Genomic DNA, 14,165 nt, shown 5'->3' on the forward strand with positions numbered 1-14,165 from the left:
AGGAACGAAACATGATGCCAAGTCCCTTCCATTCTTCAATAGATAAGTCTATTGTCTTCTTTAGTGTGTAAACCTCTGTAGCCAAAATAGTGTTCCATTTCTGCAGTTTCCCTAGTAGACACAATTTGAGTTGCATGACTCAAATTGATTTTTTGTGGTGCTGTGGGTTAAACTACAGAGCCTAGGACTTGCCGATCAGAAGTTCAGCAGTTCGAATCCCCGCGATGGGGTGAGCTCCTGTTGCTCGGTCCCTGCTCCTGCCAACCTAGCAGTTCGAAAGCACATCAAAGTGCAAGTAGATAAATAAGTACCGCTCTGACGGGAAGGTAAACGGCGTTTCCATGCGCTGCTCTGGTTCGCCAGAAGCGGCTTAGTCATGCTGGCCACATGACCTGGAAGCTGTACGCCGGCTCCCTCGGCCAATAAAGTGAGATGAGCGCCGCAACTCCAGAGTTGGTCACAACTGGGCCTAATGGTCAGGGGTCCCTTTACCTTTACCTATATTTCAACAGTAGCATAGGTGTTGTAAAGGTTGTTGTAAACAACCCCATTGAAGAAAATAACAGTGGTTACCCAGATTTCATTGCTAGTTGCGAAGGGGCCCTCATAACAGTTGGAGCTTCAGGGTCCCCAAAATGTAGGTCTGCCACTGCTTGGTACCTTTAGCGCACAAAGTGTGTGCTCTGCCACTGAGCCAGCTGGCGCCTGCGTTGTCCCAGTCCACACCTTGGCTTCTGTTTCTTGGGATCATGTTGTGATGTGACATAACCTTGGGACGTGGCTATTTCTATTCTTGATTATAATATGTTCTGAAGTTCTTAACTCTATGTCAGGGTGGTGGTGTTTACAGATCTCGGTGAGAGTAGTGAAAGTCACCACCAAACATAATGGAGTGCAGGAATGAGATGCAGCTTAGGTGGCTTGTTTGTGCCATACAGCAAAGCTATGAACATTTCAGACGTTTGAAATTTGATGGAGCATGTTGCCTGTCAGGGGGCGATGGCTTGTCCTTCGCCACTATTGTGGTTTTTGCTGTTACTTTTTGTTATAGTTGTGCATGCTGCTTATCGCTGAAAAGCAGAATTGGAGCCTACAGAATACACATTCTAATTTGAATAAAATTCTGTCCCTGTGTGTGTGTTTTAAGAAGAAAAACAAAATCCTTTAGTCATGTTAATTTAAAAAACCCACAACAGCAACCCCATGTGTCTGTCTTTCAGCCTTTGGCAAATGACTGTTGAAGGTAGGCTCATCAAGAGGGAATCCTTTTGCAAGTTAAGGAGATTTCTCTCTCCAAGTGAAAGCACTAGTAGCAATACAGCAGCAACTAACGTTATTTTCATAGGTGACTTCCAGAAACTCAAATCAAGCCAGGAACTCAAATGCAGCCACTCGGTAGCCATAGAAGCTGATTGAATAGGTAACCTGAAATATGTAGGATATGTAGAATATGTAAGGTATGTAGAACCTGGAGCAATGTGTAAAATCGTAAGAGTACCTCTGGCCATGGGCAGAGTGTCTTTATCTTATCACTGGCCACACCTTGCCCCACCTCCTTGTAAGCACCAGTGATGCGACTGACCAGAGCATAGGTGACCATCTTCTGCTGTTGTTGCATCTTCTACTGTGTTCTGAAATCAGCGCTGGCTGTTTTAGAAATTAAGATTGCAATCCTGTGTGCATTTACCAGGGAATAATTCCCATTCAACTCATTGGAGCTTAACTTTTGAGTAGACAAATACAGAACTGCCCTGCAGATCCTAAGTTTGACTCTTAGCATTTCTGTCTAAGGGATCTAAGATTGCAAGCCTCGGAAAGAACTCTTATTTCTGATCTGGAAGAGATGGGATCGAATCCTCTTGGCATTACTGGGCTGCATGGATGCTGGTTAGACTTGGGATACAATTGTGTAAAGCTTCAGTGTATTATACCGGTGGATCTCTATGGCAATCTGAGAGTTGCAAAATAAAACAAGTAGGTCAGACAGACAACACTCTCTCCGTTGGACAGGGAAAGTCTGAGAATTTCGTCCAGAAAGAGAAAGTCTATTGGACAAGCCAGTGTTTATTCTCATGCAGTTCAATGTGTGCAGTGGCACAGAGAGTCAGCTGAATATGTGTGCCAAAGAACCATAACAAAGGCCCTTTAATCTTTATAATATTAATGAAGACAGCATCATAGCTGGAAGAGGATGCAAAATAGGGGTTACAGCCTAAAGATGTTCAGTTGCATTACCAGGGACTGGGCATGAGAACATACACTGAGGACGTAAACAGGAGGAAGAGCAGGTGGCAGGAGGTATTTAAGTTATTAATCCTATATGCAAATAGAAATATGCCAATAGAAGGGGGGGAGACTACTTTGGAGGTTGGGAAAACCTATGGAAGGGCCATACTGCGCACTCCTCCCCTCATAATGATCGGCATTTTTACTATGTAGATTGGGTAGGCCATTTAACATATGAAGTATATATAGTTTTAATTGTCAATTTTTCTTGCAACGTTCTGAACCAAAAGGTGGGTTAAAAATCTTTTAGTCAATATACAAGAGCTAGACTGAATTGACCTTTGGTTTCATGGCGATTACTTCAGTTGTCCTAAAAGTGTCTTCTCTCTGGCATGGCCTGACTTTGGATTGGTTTATCACTGGTGACTCCCCATGATGAGAGCCAACCAGGGTTTTTTTTCCTCATCTCTGCTCCACCCATGGTTTCCCCTCCCCTCCCGCCCGGAGGGAGGAAAGTGGGCTACAGAGAACTCAGCCAGCTAGGATGACACAGAGCTCTGGGGAAAGGCATCGCCACCGGGAGCAAGGAGGAGCGGTTTCTTAAGCAGGGGCCAAACAACTGCAGATAAGCCAATGTGTAAGTTCCTGTGGCCGGGGGGGGGGGTGGGCAAGGAATGAGTGTCAGGAAAATGAGAAGAACTGAGGGATTCCTAGCAAAAGGGCAGCCATGATGATAGAGATCCAAGATTGAAGCCAGTGGCAATTTCTTTGGTAGCTTTTTCCTATGCATGCTTATTTTATAAGTCCATCCCACAGTGTTTGCTTGGGACTTTTCACCGCAAGTAAATAAGCATAGTATGCTTATTAGATACAAAGAGATGGGGAAATTAAAAGTGGCAAAAGAAATGTGGCAACAGGACCACGGTTGTCGTCGTGACTCATTACTCTAAAACTGCACCTCTAAAAGAGCATGAACACATCAAGAATGTCTTCTCTTTTCAATAGGAGGGATATTCTCTGAATCTCAGTTCATCACCTTCTCCAGCTGCTCTAGGAAATAGGGAGAGAACTTGCTTCAATGGAATGAGTAAGCTTGACAAACACAAACTGTCTCTTGGTTTGGGGTGGTTGTGTGGGGGGAGTGGAATTATTTGTGTTATGAACAAATGTATAGTGGCCTCTTTATTGCAACGTTCACATTATTCTCAAGGTCTTATTCTTGCTTCCCTCCACCACTGCCACTTCTATATACCACCTCTGACTGCAGGTGGAGATTTATGCCATTCAAGAGTAGAATGTTATGGAGATGGATTTTGGCCTGGTCTCCACCACGAAATACTAGTTTTCTATGTGCAAAGATGCTTTTTTAAAATATATAGAGAGAGAGGAGCTGTGTGATCTTCTGCCCGCCCCCAGCACTCTGAATTCATGCAGCCTGGTGGGATGATCACTTGATGCATTACACAGCATTTTTATTATTTCTTAATTTTAAATCACAGTGCAATCCTCTGCAGGTCTACTCAGACCTGTCTCCTCTGAGTTCAATGGGACTTTCTCCCTGGTAAGCGTGCTTACGATTGCAGGCTTAGTCAATGTGTGACTGAGATGGTTTTGGAATGAAGGAACGCCCGGGCTCATAGCACATGCTCTTAGCCACTACACTGCACCAGCTCTGAGAAATTATATTATTAGACTCAAGCATTTCAAGGAGCTTTTATTTCTTTTCAGACAAGTCCTGGGTGGCCACTGATGTGTTGCAACATGAAAAACGGGCTAGCACTTACGCAGTAATTGTAATATGGAACATTTTGCAGTATTTAGTTATATTATTAACTCGAGGACCTTTCATTTTCTGCGTGTGAAATTCAAGTGTCTGAAGAATTAATTTCCAGCCACTAATGTGGGTCAGCTTTTGTACATTTAAATTACTTTGCATTTAGTTCTCCATAGGGTTTTTTATTATTATACTCCAGCGCTACTTTTTAAAATTTTTTATTATTATTGGTGACCTCCAGTGACTTGAGTAATGGTTGTTGCGGGGCATGGATAACAGTGTAATCAGCAATATGACAGGCTATGGGCAGCTTGATCTACAGCCAGCGGTCAGAGCATTGAGTCTGGAGCCAATTTCCCTTGAAATAAATTAGGGCTAAGTGGGCTTTAATCCAAGCATCCTGGTCGAACAGGACTATGGACCACAGACATAGTTCTTGAACATAGATTGCTTACCGGAAATGGGAGCCTGGATTCCTGAGGGGTATGTTCTAAGGTATGGCATGTGGTAATTAACCATGTTGGATTCAGTTCCTGCTAACTCAGTGGAGCAAGGCCTAGGGAGAGAGACCAGTTTTCAGCCATTAATGGTGGCAGGCAATAAGCAAAGGGCAAGCCTGCTCTGGAAGCTTTTTATAGGGATTCTTGCTTTGTCACATGACTTGATGTAGCCTATCGCTGCTCAAGAGACTCTTGCGCTGTCTTGAATGAATGATGGCAACCTCTAGGTTCAGAGACGGTGTGCTGCTGTGGTACCAGATGCCAGGAACAACAACAGTAGAGGGCTGTTGCCTTCATGTCTTGCTTGTGAGTTTCCCATAGGAACATTGGTCTAATCCAGCATGGCTCGTCTTTGTTATTATGACAGGTTATCCCAGCTTTCTTCAACCTGGTGCCCCACTCCCATCAACCACCATGGCTGTCGACTGGGGGTAATGGGGGCTGGAGGCCAAACCTTCTGAATGGCACCACATTGCAGGAGACTGTATTACCCTTTACATGTCTAAGAGGTTGGCGTTAGTTTGACAGGTTCTCTACCTTGTATCCCTTAGGCACAGGCTCAGATGGAGGACTGAGTCCTGCCACCAGATTCCTTGCTACTTATAAGACGAAAGATACCAGAGTATTTTATCCCCCACTTTGATAACTGAAGACTAATGCCTCCTTGTAGTGCATTGTAATCTTTGTTCTAAACCTGGTTTGATGCTGTATATTTTTAAAAATCATTTATAGCGGTGGAACGATAATTTGATGAACACAAATAGATGTATTATAATTACTGAATATGCACTGGAGTAATGCACAAGACCCAAGTCATTAAATTTTCATTACGAATGTATAAATTGGGGAAACGATCAGATTTGTTTCTAGAAATGTAATGCCTGCCAGGTCACAGAGGGATGCATAAAGGTGGAGATGAGCTTAAAAGCTTGTGTATGGGAAAGATGGAGGGCACAAGGAGAAGGAGACGACAGAGGACGAGGTGGCTGGATAGTATTCTCGAAGCTACCAGCATGAGTTTGACCAAGCTGCGGGAGGCAGTGGAAGACAGGAGTGCCTGACATGCTCTGGTCCATGGGGTCATGAAGAGTCGGACACGACTAAACAACAACAACATATGTCATCCCATTAATCATTCATTCATTCCACACTTTTCCATGCATTTCCCGGTCACTTTCCAAGCTGCAAAAGGCCAGTTTCTTTTTTTAAAGTGGATTTTGTTTGCACTGCGGTGAAAGAGTACTTTAAATCCGCTTTAATTGCACAAAGTTCCTGTTATGTGCTTGAAACCCTCCTGCAAAATACTGACAGTCTGGAGTATCTCAGTTTTATTTTGTTTAAACCCTAGTCCTCATGGATTCTGGAGAACATTTTGAAGATGGTACCACTTAGGTTGAGAGCCAGTAAACCCTTGAATGCCGCTTGTAGTGGAGAACTGTTGTCTTCATTTCTTGGTTGTGGGCTTCCTAATGATGTTGTTATCTGGTTGGCTACTGCTTAGAGTGGGGTGCTAGACAGATGGGACCTTATTCTGATCCTCCAAGTTTCTTCTGGTGCTCTCATCGTCTTTGCTCATGGCTGCTGATAATTCTCTGCAGATACAGCCCTAATGATCATTAAAACTTTCATTCAGCATTTCTTGATTTATCATTCTTGCTCTGTGCTAGAAAGCATCTTGAGACCAAGATGTAAAATTAATTACAGGCTTAGCAGGCAAAGTGAGGACGTTTGCTTCTAATAAGGGAAACAATTTACTGGGAATCTCACCTGTGTAAGCCACTTCAATTTGAACAGGAGTTGCGTCAGAGTACAGCTGTAGATCTCCGGTTCGTTTCAATTAAGCTTGTTCAGAGGAATCTGATAAATTGTGCCCAACTCTCTCTTTTCTATGTGTTAACGTTTTAAGATTAGCTAATTGAACCTCAGTACATTTGAAACTGCTGTGTGACTATGGTAACTCATTGCTTAGTTTAATTAAACGCTACACAGAGACACGCACATACTTGTACATGATTTTGTGTGAATTTTTCTTCCCCAGCTCATAAATTATTTGTCACAGCCACCCAGGTGGGTCCCAGCTCACGAGAGACCTTACTCCGTTATAGTTTACTTACAGGAAAAGTTTATTGAAGATAATTGCTTCTTTCACAGTTCAGCATTGTGGCTGTACGTCTGTCACGTTAGACCGCCGAAGTCCCCCTCTGACTCCTCCCCTCCTCCACACCAACTTAATAGCCTGGCTCTAGACCACCTCTTCCTCTCCTTTCTTTTCCGCAGGGTCTTTCTGCCCCCCTGGGTTCTCTCTTTCCGGGATTCGCCTGAGGCTGAATCCTCTGCCGCCTCCTGCCCCCTCCTTCTGGCTTTGGGGCCGGGCTCCTCCTCTGAGCTTTCCCCACTTCCGCGCGCCTCTATGTTTGAACTTGGCGCGCGTACGTTGCTTTTGACCTTTCCTTCGTCCTCTATACTGCCCCCTGTTCCACTCTCTACCCTTTCCGGCTGAACACCTTGCTCCAACCCCCTCTCTCTGTTTTCTCCTGTTCCTCCTCCCTCCGAGAGGCTGACAACTCCACCCCCTTTACTCCGTTCCGGCTGAGACCCCTCTGACAGCGTCTGTGCCTCACTGGGCTTTCTCCCCTCCTTTCCTGACTTTTCACAGCTTCTCTCTTCTCCTGCTTTTCGCCTGATCATGCTAGCTCCCTTTTGGGAATCCTCTGACTCACTGCTTAGGCTCATAGATTCCCTTCGAATTCCGTCATCTTCTTCCTCGTCTCTCTCTCCCTCCTCCCACTCGCTTTCCGTCTCCTCTGCCATCTCCTCACTTCTCCCAGAAACCCTGACATCCATCCCCCCCTCGAAGCCCCCCCTTCCCCCCTCCCGGTCGCTGGGTGCAGGTTGAGGGAAATGTGGTTCTTCCTGGGTCGGTTCAGGATACCGGGTGTCCACGTCAATCTTCTCCTCTGGCAGCTCCGTATACGTGTGTTCGAACTCGGGTTCCCCCCCTGAAGGCATCACAGTCTCTTCCTCCCTCACTGCTTCTCCTGGCGCTGCCTGCCAAGGACCTATCATCCACCTCTGACTCCATACCTCCCTTGGCTGATCCACCCACCAATAAGGGTTTGTCTCTCCCCCCCCCAGGCGGGGATCCCTGGTCGGGCTTGTTTTGGGCGTAGAGCCCTCGGGCGAGGAGAAACCCCCGAACGTGCTGCCCGACAAAGTGGGCGTGAAAAGCCAATCATCAAAATACTCCTCGGGCATGGGTTTGTGCGGAAAAATTGCATGAAACTCCTCCTTCAACAGGGGTTCGTCCAAAGCGTAACCCGGCACCCAGCTATTTGCAGAGACTGGAGTGCCTTCCCTGGCGAGAAAATATTCAACTCCCTCCTCCCCCCATCGTGAATCCAGTATCTCTGTGACCTCATTAAGAGGTTCTGGTCTTGGCGACTCCCCTCCCTCAGGCGCCCTTCTACGTGGCTCTGGAGGTGCTCCTGACTCTTGAAACCTGTGTGGGGCTTTGTAGGGAGTGAGCACCGACCTATGAAAGACCGGGTGCACCCTGGAGCCCTCCGGAAGGGCTAGGCGAAAAGCCACCGGATTGATCTTAGCCTCAACTCGATATGGTCCTAGCTGCCTGTGTTCTAACTTCTTTTTGGCCAACGACCTGGCCGGCATCGCGTGGGCTGCTAACCATACCCAGTCCCCAACCTGAATGTCTTCCCCCGCCCTTCTGTGTTTATCGGCTTGCACCTTATACGCCTGCTTTGCCAGCTCCAAATGTCTCCGCAGCTCCTCGTGCACCTCTTGCAACTCTGCTGCAAACTGGTCGGCATTTTGAGGTCCCCCCCCTTCAGGTGCTGTAAAGCTCGGGAAGGTTCTGGGATGACGTCCATAGTTCGCGAAGAAAGGCGTCACCCCGGTGGATGCGTGCTTCGTGTTGTTGTAGGCGAACTCAGCCATCGGCAGGTAGTCCACCCACGCCGCGGGTCGCTGGTTGGCGTAACACCGTAGGTACTGCTGCATGATCGCGTTGACCCTCTCCGCTTGACCGTTGGTCTGTGGATGCCTCGCCGACGTCAGGTTGATCTTGACGTGCAAGATGCCCAGAAGCTTCCGCCAGAAAGTGGAAACAAATTGGCGCCCCCTGTCGGACAAGACGGACTGCGGTAGTCCATGCACTCTGAAGACGTGATCGATGAAGAGCTTTGCGGTCTGTTCTGCCGTCGCCACCTTGGCACAAGGAATGAAGTGCGCCATCTTGGTGAACAAGTCCACAACCACTAACACCGCCGTCTTACCTCTGGAGCTGGGCAGGTCTGTAACAAAGTCCAACGCTACCCTCTCCCACGGTTGCTGCGGTGTCTCCAGCGGTTCTAACAATCCCGCCTGCTTCTGATGCACTGGTTTGGACCTCTGGCAGATATCGCACCTGGCTACGTAGTCCGCCACCTCTCCTCTCATCTGGGGCCACCAAAAGTCCCTTGCCACCAACTCCATCGTCTTCTCTTTGCCGAAATGGCCCGCACTCGGGGCATCGTGCAATTGTTGCAAAACCGTGGCGCGAAGCTCGTCGGTGGGCACGTAAAGGGCGCCCTTGCGAGTCAAAAGTCCATCCCGCAACTGAAACTCATTGTTGTCAGGCGACCCTCTGCGGAGCTCCTCCATCTTGGATTGTGCAAACTGATCCTCTTGCAGCGCGCGTCGCACCGCGTCCAGGTCGACTGCGATGGTAGCGCACGTCCACGCCTGCGGTGCGAAAATGTACTTTGCTGCGATTGGAGCTACTTCCTCCAGGTATTGAGGCTTTCGGGACAGCGCGTCTGCTATAACATTGGAGTCTCCAGGGATGTATTCTATTTTGAAATCGAAATCCGCAAAGAATTCCGCCCAGCGCATGTGTCGTTGGGTTTGCAATTTAGCCGTCCGCCAATACTCCAAGTTCTTGTGATCCGTGCGGACCTGCACCGTGTGCTTGGCTCCTATCAAGAAGTGTCGCCACGCTTTGAAAGCTGCATGAATGGCCAACAACTCCCTGTCCCATATGGTGTAGTTGCGCTCCGTCTTGCTGAGCTTCCGGGAGTAGAATGCACCCGGTCTCCAGTTGCCGTGCGAATCCTCTTGCAAGAGGACGGCCCCAACTGCTCTGTCTGATGCATCTGTCTCTACCCGCATGGGCCTGCCAGGATTCACGTGCAGCAGCTGCTCCTCGGAGGCGAAAAGGCTTTTAAGCTTCCGAAAGGATCGCTCTGCTTGTTCGGTCCAGACGAACTTCTTCTTCTTGGAACTGAGGGTGTCAGTGATTGCCGCCGTCGCGTTTGCAAAACCTTTAATAAACTTGCGATAAAAATTGGCAAAGCCGATGAACCTCTGGACCTCCTTCCGATTTCGAGGGCTCTTCCAGTCCAACAGCGCTTGGACTTTAGTCTTGTCCATGGCCAGTCCCTCGTCGGACAGCTTGTAGCCAAGGAAATCTACCTCTCTCACATCAAACTGGCACTTCTCCAACTTGGCGTACAGCCTGTGTTCCTTCAGCCTCTGCAGAACTTCCTTCACGTCCTTATCGTGATCCTCTGGCGATTCCGAGAAAATCAGGATATCGTCGAGAAAACATACACACTTCTTGTAGAGGAGACCTGCCAGGACGTGATGCATGAATGCTTGGAAAACATGGCTGCCATTTTGCAGACCGAAGGGCATAACTCTGTATTCGTACGTGCCCAAAGGAGTGAACATGGCCGTCTTCCACTCGTCGCCCTTCCTGATGCGGATGAGGTTGTAAGCTCCACGTAAATCCAGCTTGGTAAAAATCTTCCCCCTCCTGACTGTAGCCAAAAGGTCGTCAATTTTGGGCATGGGGAAGGCCTTGGGCTTAGTTAGTCTGTTTATGAACCGGTAGTCCACAATGAGCCTCTTCTGGGGCGTGTCTTTCTTTTTCACAAAGAAAACAGGACTGCCTCCCGCTGCTTTAGATTCCTGGATGAATCCGCGCTTGAGGTTGTGTTCTATGAACTCCCGAAGCTCTTGCAGCTCGTCTTCCGACATGGAGTACAGCTTGGCAGTTGGCAACTGCGCGCCTGGCACTAAATCAATCGCGCAGTCGTAAGGTCTGTGAGGCGGCAATTTGTCAGCTTCCTTTTCGCAGAAAACCTCCAAGAACTCCGCGTACTTGTGAGGAACCGCTTGCACCATACTCAGATGCAGCTGCTGTTCGGCTTCTCCTCCTTGATCGGTTTGGATGCAATTCTGGGCGCAATACGATGAACAAAAGGTGATCTGCCTCTGGTACCAAGCAACCGCGGGACTGTGCCTGTCCAGCCAACTCATGCCCAACACGATGGGCGTGTCCGATAAGTGGGTGACATTGAAACTAATAAGCTCTCGATGGTCTCCAATTTGCATCATCATGGGAGGGGTTTGCTGCACCACTTGCCCCCCCAGCAACTTCCTGCCGTCTACCGTGACCACGTTCAGAGGCGTCGTTGCAGGCAGGAGCGCTATGTTATGCTGCTTGACGAACTGTAATCCCACGAAATCGGCGTTGCTTCCCGAATCGATGGTTGTTGGAACCTCGAGAAGTCGCCCATCAGGCAGCTGGAGTGTTGCTGTGAGTAAAACTGCTGGTTTGGGAGGTAAAGGGTCCATGCGCTGCAAGGATGCTGGGGACTTCTCTACAGATCCGCCTGGCTGAGCCCCAGTAGCTCTGCTTCCAGCCAGGCACTGCAGTTTCCCTGAAGCTGCTCCTCTGATTGCACCTCTGCTGTCACAGTTGCTAGTGCTGCAGTGTGCTTCTGGAGCCTCTGGGGGCACTCTTTCGCCATATGGTGTGCACTGTCGCAGATGTAACACTTCCTGGTCCCTCTAGGAGGCTTCGCTTTGGCTGCAGCAGGGATGGGGCTCTGGGATGGCTTTTGAGCCCTAGCACCACCAATCTCCATTGGCTCCTCGCCTTCCTTCCCCATTGGTGAGGGGTGCGCACGGCTGAAATCCCCGTGCACAAAAGGGAGAGCTTTTGCTTGCGCGCGCGCTTGGGGCCCCCCCTCCTCGTGCCACGGACGTCCCTCATGTCGAATTCCTATAGCCAAAGCCCGTTGCACCACGTCTTCCAGGGTCTGGGGTCTGTCCCCCCTTGCGATCTCATCCTTGACGGAGGGGCTCAATCCCTCCCAAAAAAGATCCCTGACCGGTAGACTGTCCTTCGGCCAATCTAAGGCGGTGAGCAATGCAAAAAATTTAGAATGATATTGGCGTACAGTGGCTCTCCCCTGCCTCAGCCCGTGCATCTGCCGGCGCGCAATGTCCTTATCCACAGAGGATTGAAAACAAGCATCCATTGCCTTGATAAACGCATCTGCATTGCGACGGGCTGGTCCATCTTCGCGCCACAGATTGCGTAGCCAAGCCCTGGCCTCCCCATGCAGGTGCGAAACAATAAATCCCACTCTCTCCTCCTCATCTCTAAAATCATGACGGAGTAAATGCAGTGCATACACGACATCTGCCCTGAAGTTGGGATAGTCTTGCAAGTTGCCATTAAAATGCGAAACTAGGGCACCCCCCCTCCTTCCAAGCGCAATGCCCTCCGCTCTGGAGCCCGGGGTCCCTGCCTTGTCCGCATTTTCCCACCTTGCTTGCAAATCCTGGCACGCTTTCTCCAAGTCAGCATTCTTCTTCTGCGAAGCAATGACTGCCGTTGTGAGAGTGGTAATCTGATCCCGGAGTGCAGCCAGCTGTTCCTCAGCACTCATGGCTGCCCCGTTCGTGAGCTTCGCAAAAAAAAAATTTTTGCTTTCATTGAGAGGGGGACTTTCTGTCACAGCCACCCAGGTGGGTCCCAGCTCACGAGAGACCTTACTCCGTTATAGTTTACTTACAGGAAAAGTTTATTGAAGATAATTGCTTCTTTCACAGTTCAGCATTGTGGCTGTACGTCTGTCACGTTAGACCGCCGAAGTCCCCCTCTGACTCCTCCCCTCCTCCACACCAACTTAATAGCCTGGCTCTAGACCACCTCTTCCTCTCCTTTCTTTTCCGCAGGGTCTTTCTGCCCCCCTGGGTTCTCTCTTTCCGGGATTCGCCTGAGGCTGAATCCTCTGCCGCCTCCTGCCCCCTCTTTCTGGCTTTGGGGCCGGGCTCCTCCTCTGAGCTTTCCCCACTTCCGCGCGCCTCTATGTTTGAACTTGGCGCGCGTACGTTGCTTTTGACCTTTCCTTCGTCCTCTATACTGCCCCCTGTTCCACTCTCTACCCTTTCCGGCTGAACACCTTGCTCCAACCCCCTCTCTCTGTTTTCTCCTGTTCCTCCTCCCTCCGAGAGGCTGACAACTCCACCCCCTTTACTCCGTTCCGGCTGAGACCCCTCTGACAGCGTCTGTGCCTCACTGGGCTTTCTCCCCTCCTTTCCTGACTTTTCACAGCTTCTCTCTTCTCCTGCTTTTCGCCTGATCATGCTAGCTCCCTTTTGGGAATCCTCTGACTCACTGCTTAGGCTCATAGATTCCCTTCGAATTCCGTCATCTTCTTCCTCGTCTCTCTCTCCCTCCTCCCACTCGCTTTCCGTCTCCTCTGCCATCTCCTCACTTCTCCCAGAAACCCTGACATTATTTCTCATACAAACGATGACAAATTTTGGTAGGACTTCAGACTCTGATGCCAGTAGAAATACCTAGCCTTGCATTGGGAACTTTGGCTTTATGTCGGGTTGATCGCCCAGTAATATTGTAGTCTGGCTGAGCATTCGAAATAAGCTTGAGAATACGCACCATAAATTCAAAGTGTGAATAAATAAATCATATTTGCAATGTGTGTAATCTTTAGAACTTTCTAGCTTAGATACTCTTCAGCTTACATCCAGCTTCTCCTTGTGTAGCTCTGGGTAGCATTCATGGAATTCCCCATAGTCTCTGATACAGGCATTGACCACACTTGCTTCATATAGAACTTCACATTGCTGAAACAGAATGTCCTGTAGCAAATGTTCTTGCCTCTCCCTCATAATACAGTGGTACCTCAGGTTACATATGCTTCAGGTTACAGACTCCGCTAACCCAGAAATAGTGCTTCAGGTTAAGAACTTTGCTTCAGGGTGAGAACAGAAATTGTGCTCCGGCGGCGCAGCAGCAGGAGGAGGCCCCGTTAGCTAAAGTGGTGCTTCAGGTTAAGAACAGTTTCAGGTTAAGAACGGACCTCCGGAATGAATTAAGTACTTAATCCGAGGTACCACTGTATTTAGGTGCACTTACGCCATGTTGTTACATCATTACATGGTATGTTTTCCTATTGGTAGGTAGCAGTGAGTTGGGTGAAGAAACACAGGTGATAATGTCAGGTGTGGTGGATGTTCCAAAATGTTACAGAGGAGAAGGTGGAGAACTTGATAGGGATGGCCATTTGTGTCACTAGTCCCATGTTCATTGTAATGCCGAGGCAGTGAACCCTGAGGCCCTCCAGATGGCGAGGGACTACAACTCCCATCATACCTGACCAGTGTTGGGTTGATGGGAGCTGGAGTCAAACATCTGGAGAGTAACAGAGTTAACTATCCCTGGTGTAATATGTAGTTCTACCCTTAGCATCAAACGTATCCATTCTTAAGGAAATCAGCCCTGAGTGCTCACTGGAAGGACAGATCGTGAAGCTGAGGCTCCAATACTTTGGCCACCTCATGAGAAGAGA

General features: G+C 48.8%; 1 protein-coding gene across 2 annotated transcripts in view; it reads left to right on the forward strand.

The window, feature by feature from the left end:
- The first annotated feature begins 2,232 nt into the window (after positions 1–2,232).
- Positions 2,233–14,165, forward strand: part of PHYHIPL (phytanoyl-CoA 2-hydroxylase interacting protein like) — an 85,954-nt gene continuing 74,021 nt past the window's right edge. The window contains exons 1-2 of one of the 2 annotated variants that reach the window (XM_081861227.1): positions 2,233–2,298; positions 3,232–3,313. In XM_081861227.1, coding sequence (XP_081717353.1) covers positions 2,248–2,298; positions 3,232–3,313 — 133 coding nt within the window. In that variant the 5' untranslated portion in view covers positions 2,233–2,247. Of the gene's footprint in view, positions 2,299–2,747; positions 2,864–3,231; positions 3,314–14,165 lie in introns of those variants that run through there. The other variant, XM_081861228.1, reaches the window with a different exon arrangement.

Source organism: Podarcis erhardii (assembly GCF_964252035.2).
Source record: "Podarcis erhardii genome assembly, chromosome: 5".
NCBI lineage: Eukaryota > Metazoa > Chordata > Lepidosauria > Squamata > Lacertidae > Podarcis > Podarcis erhardii.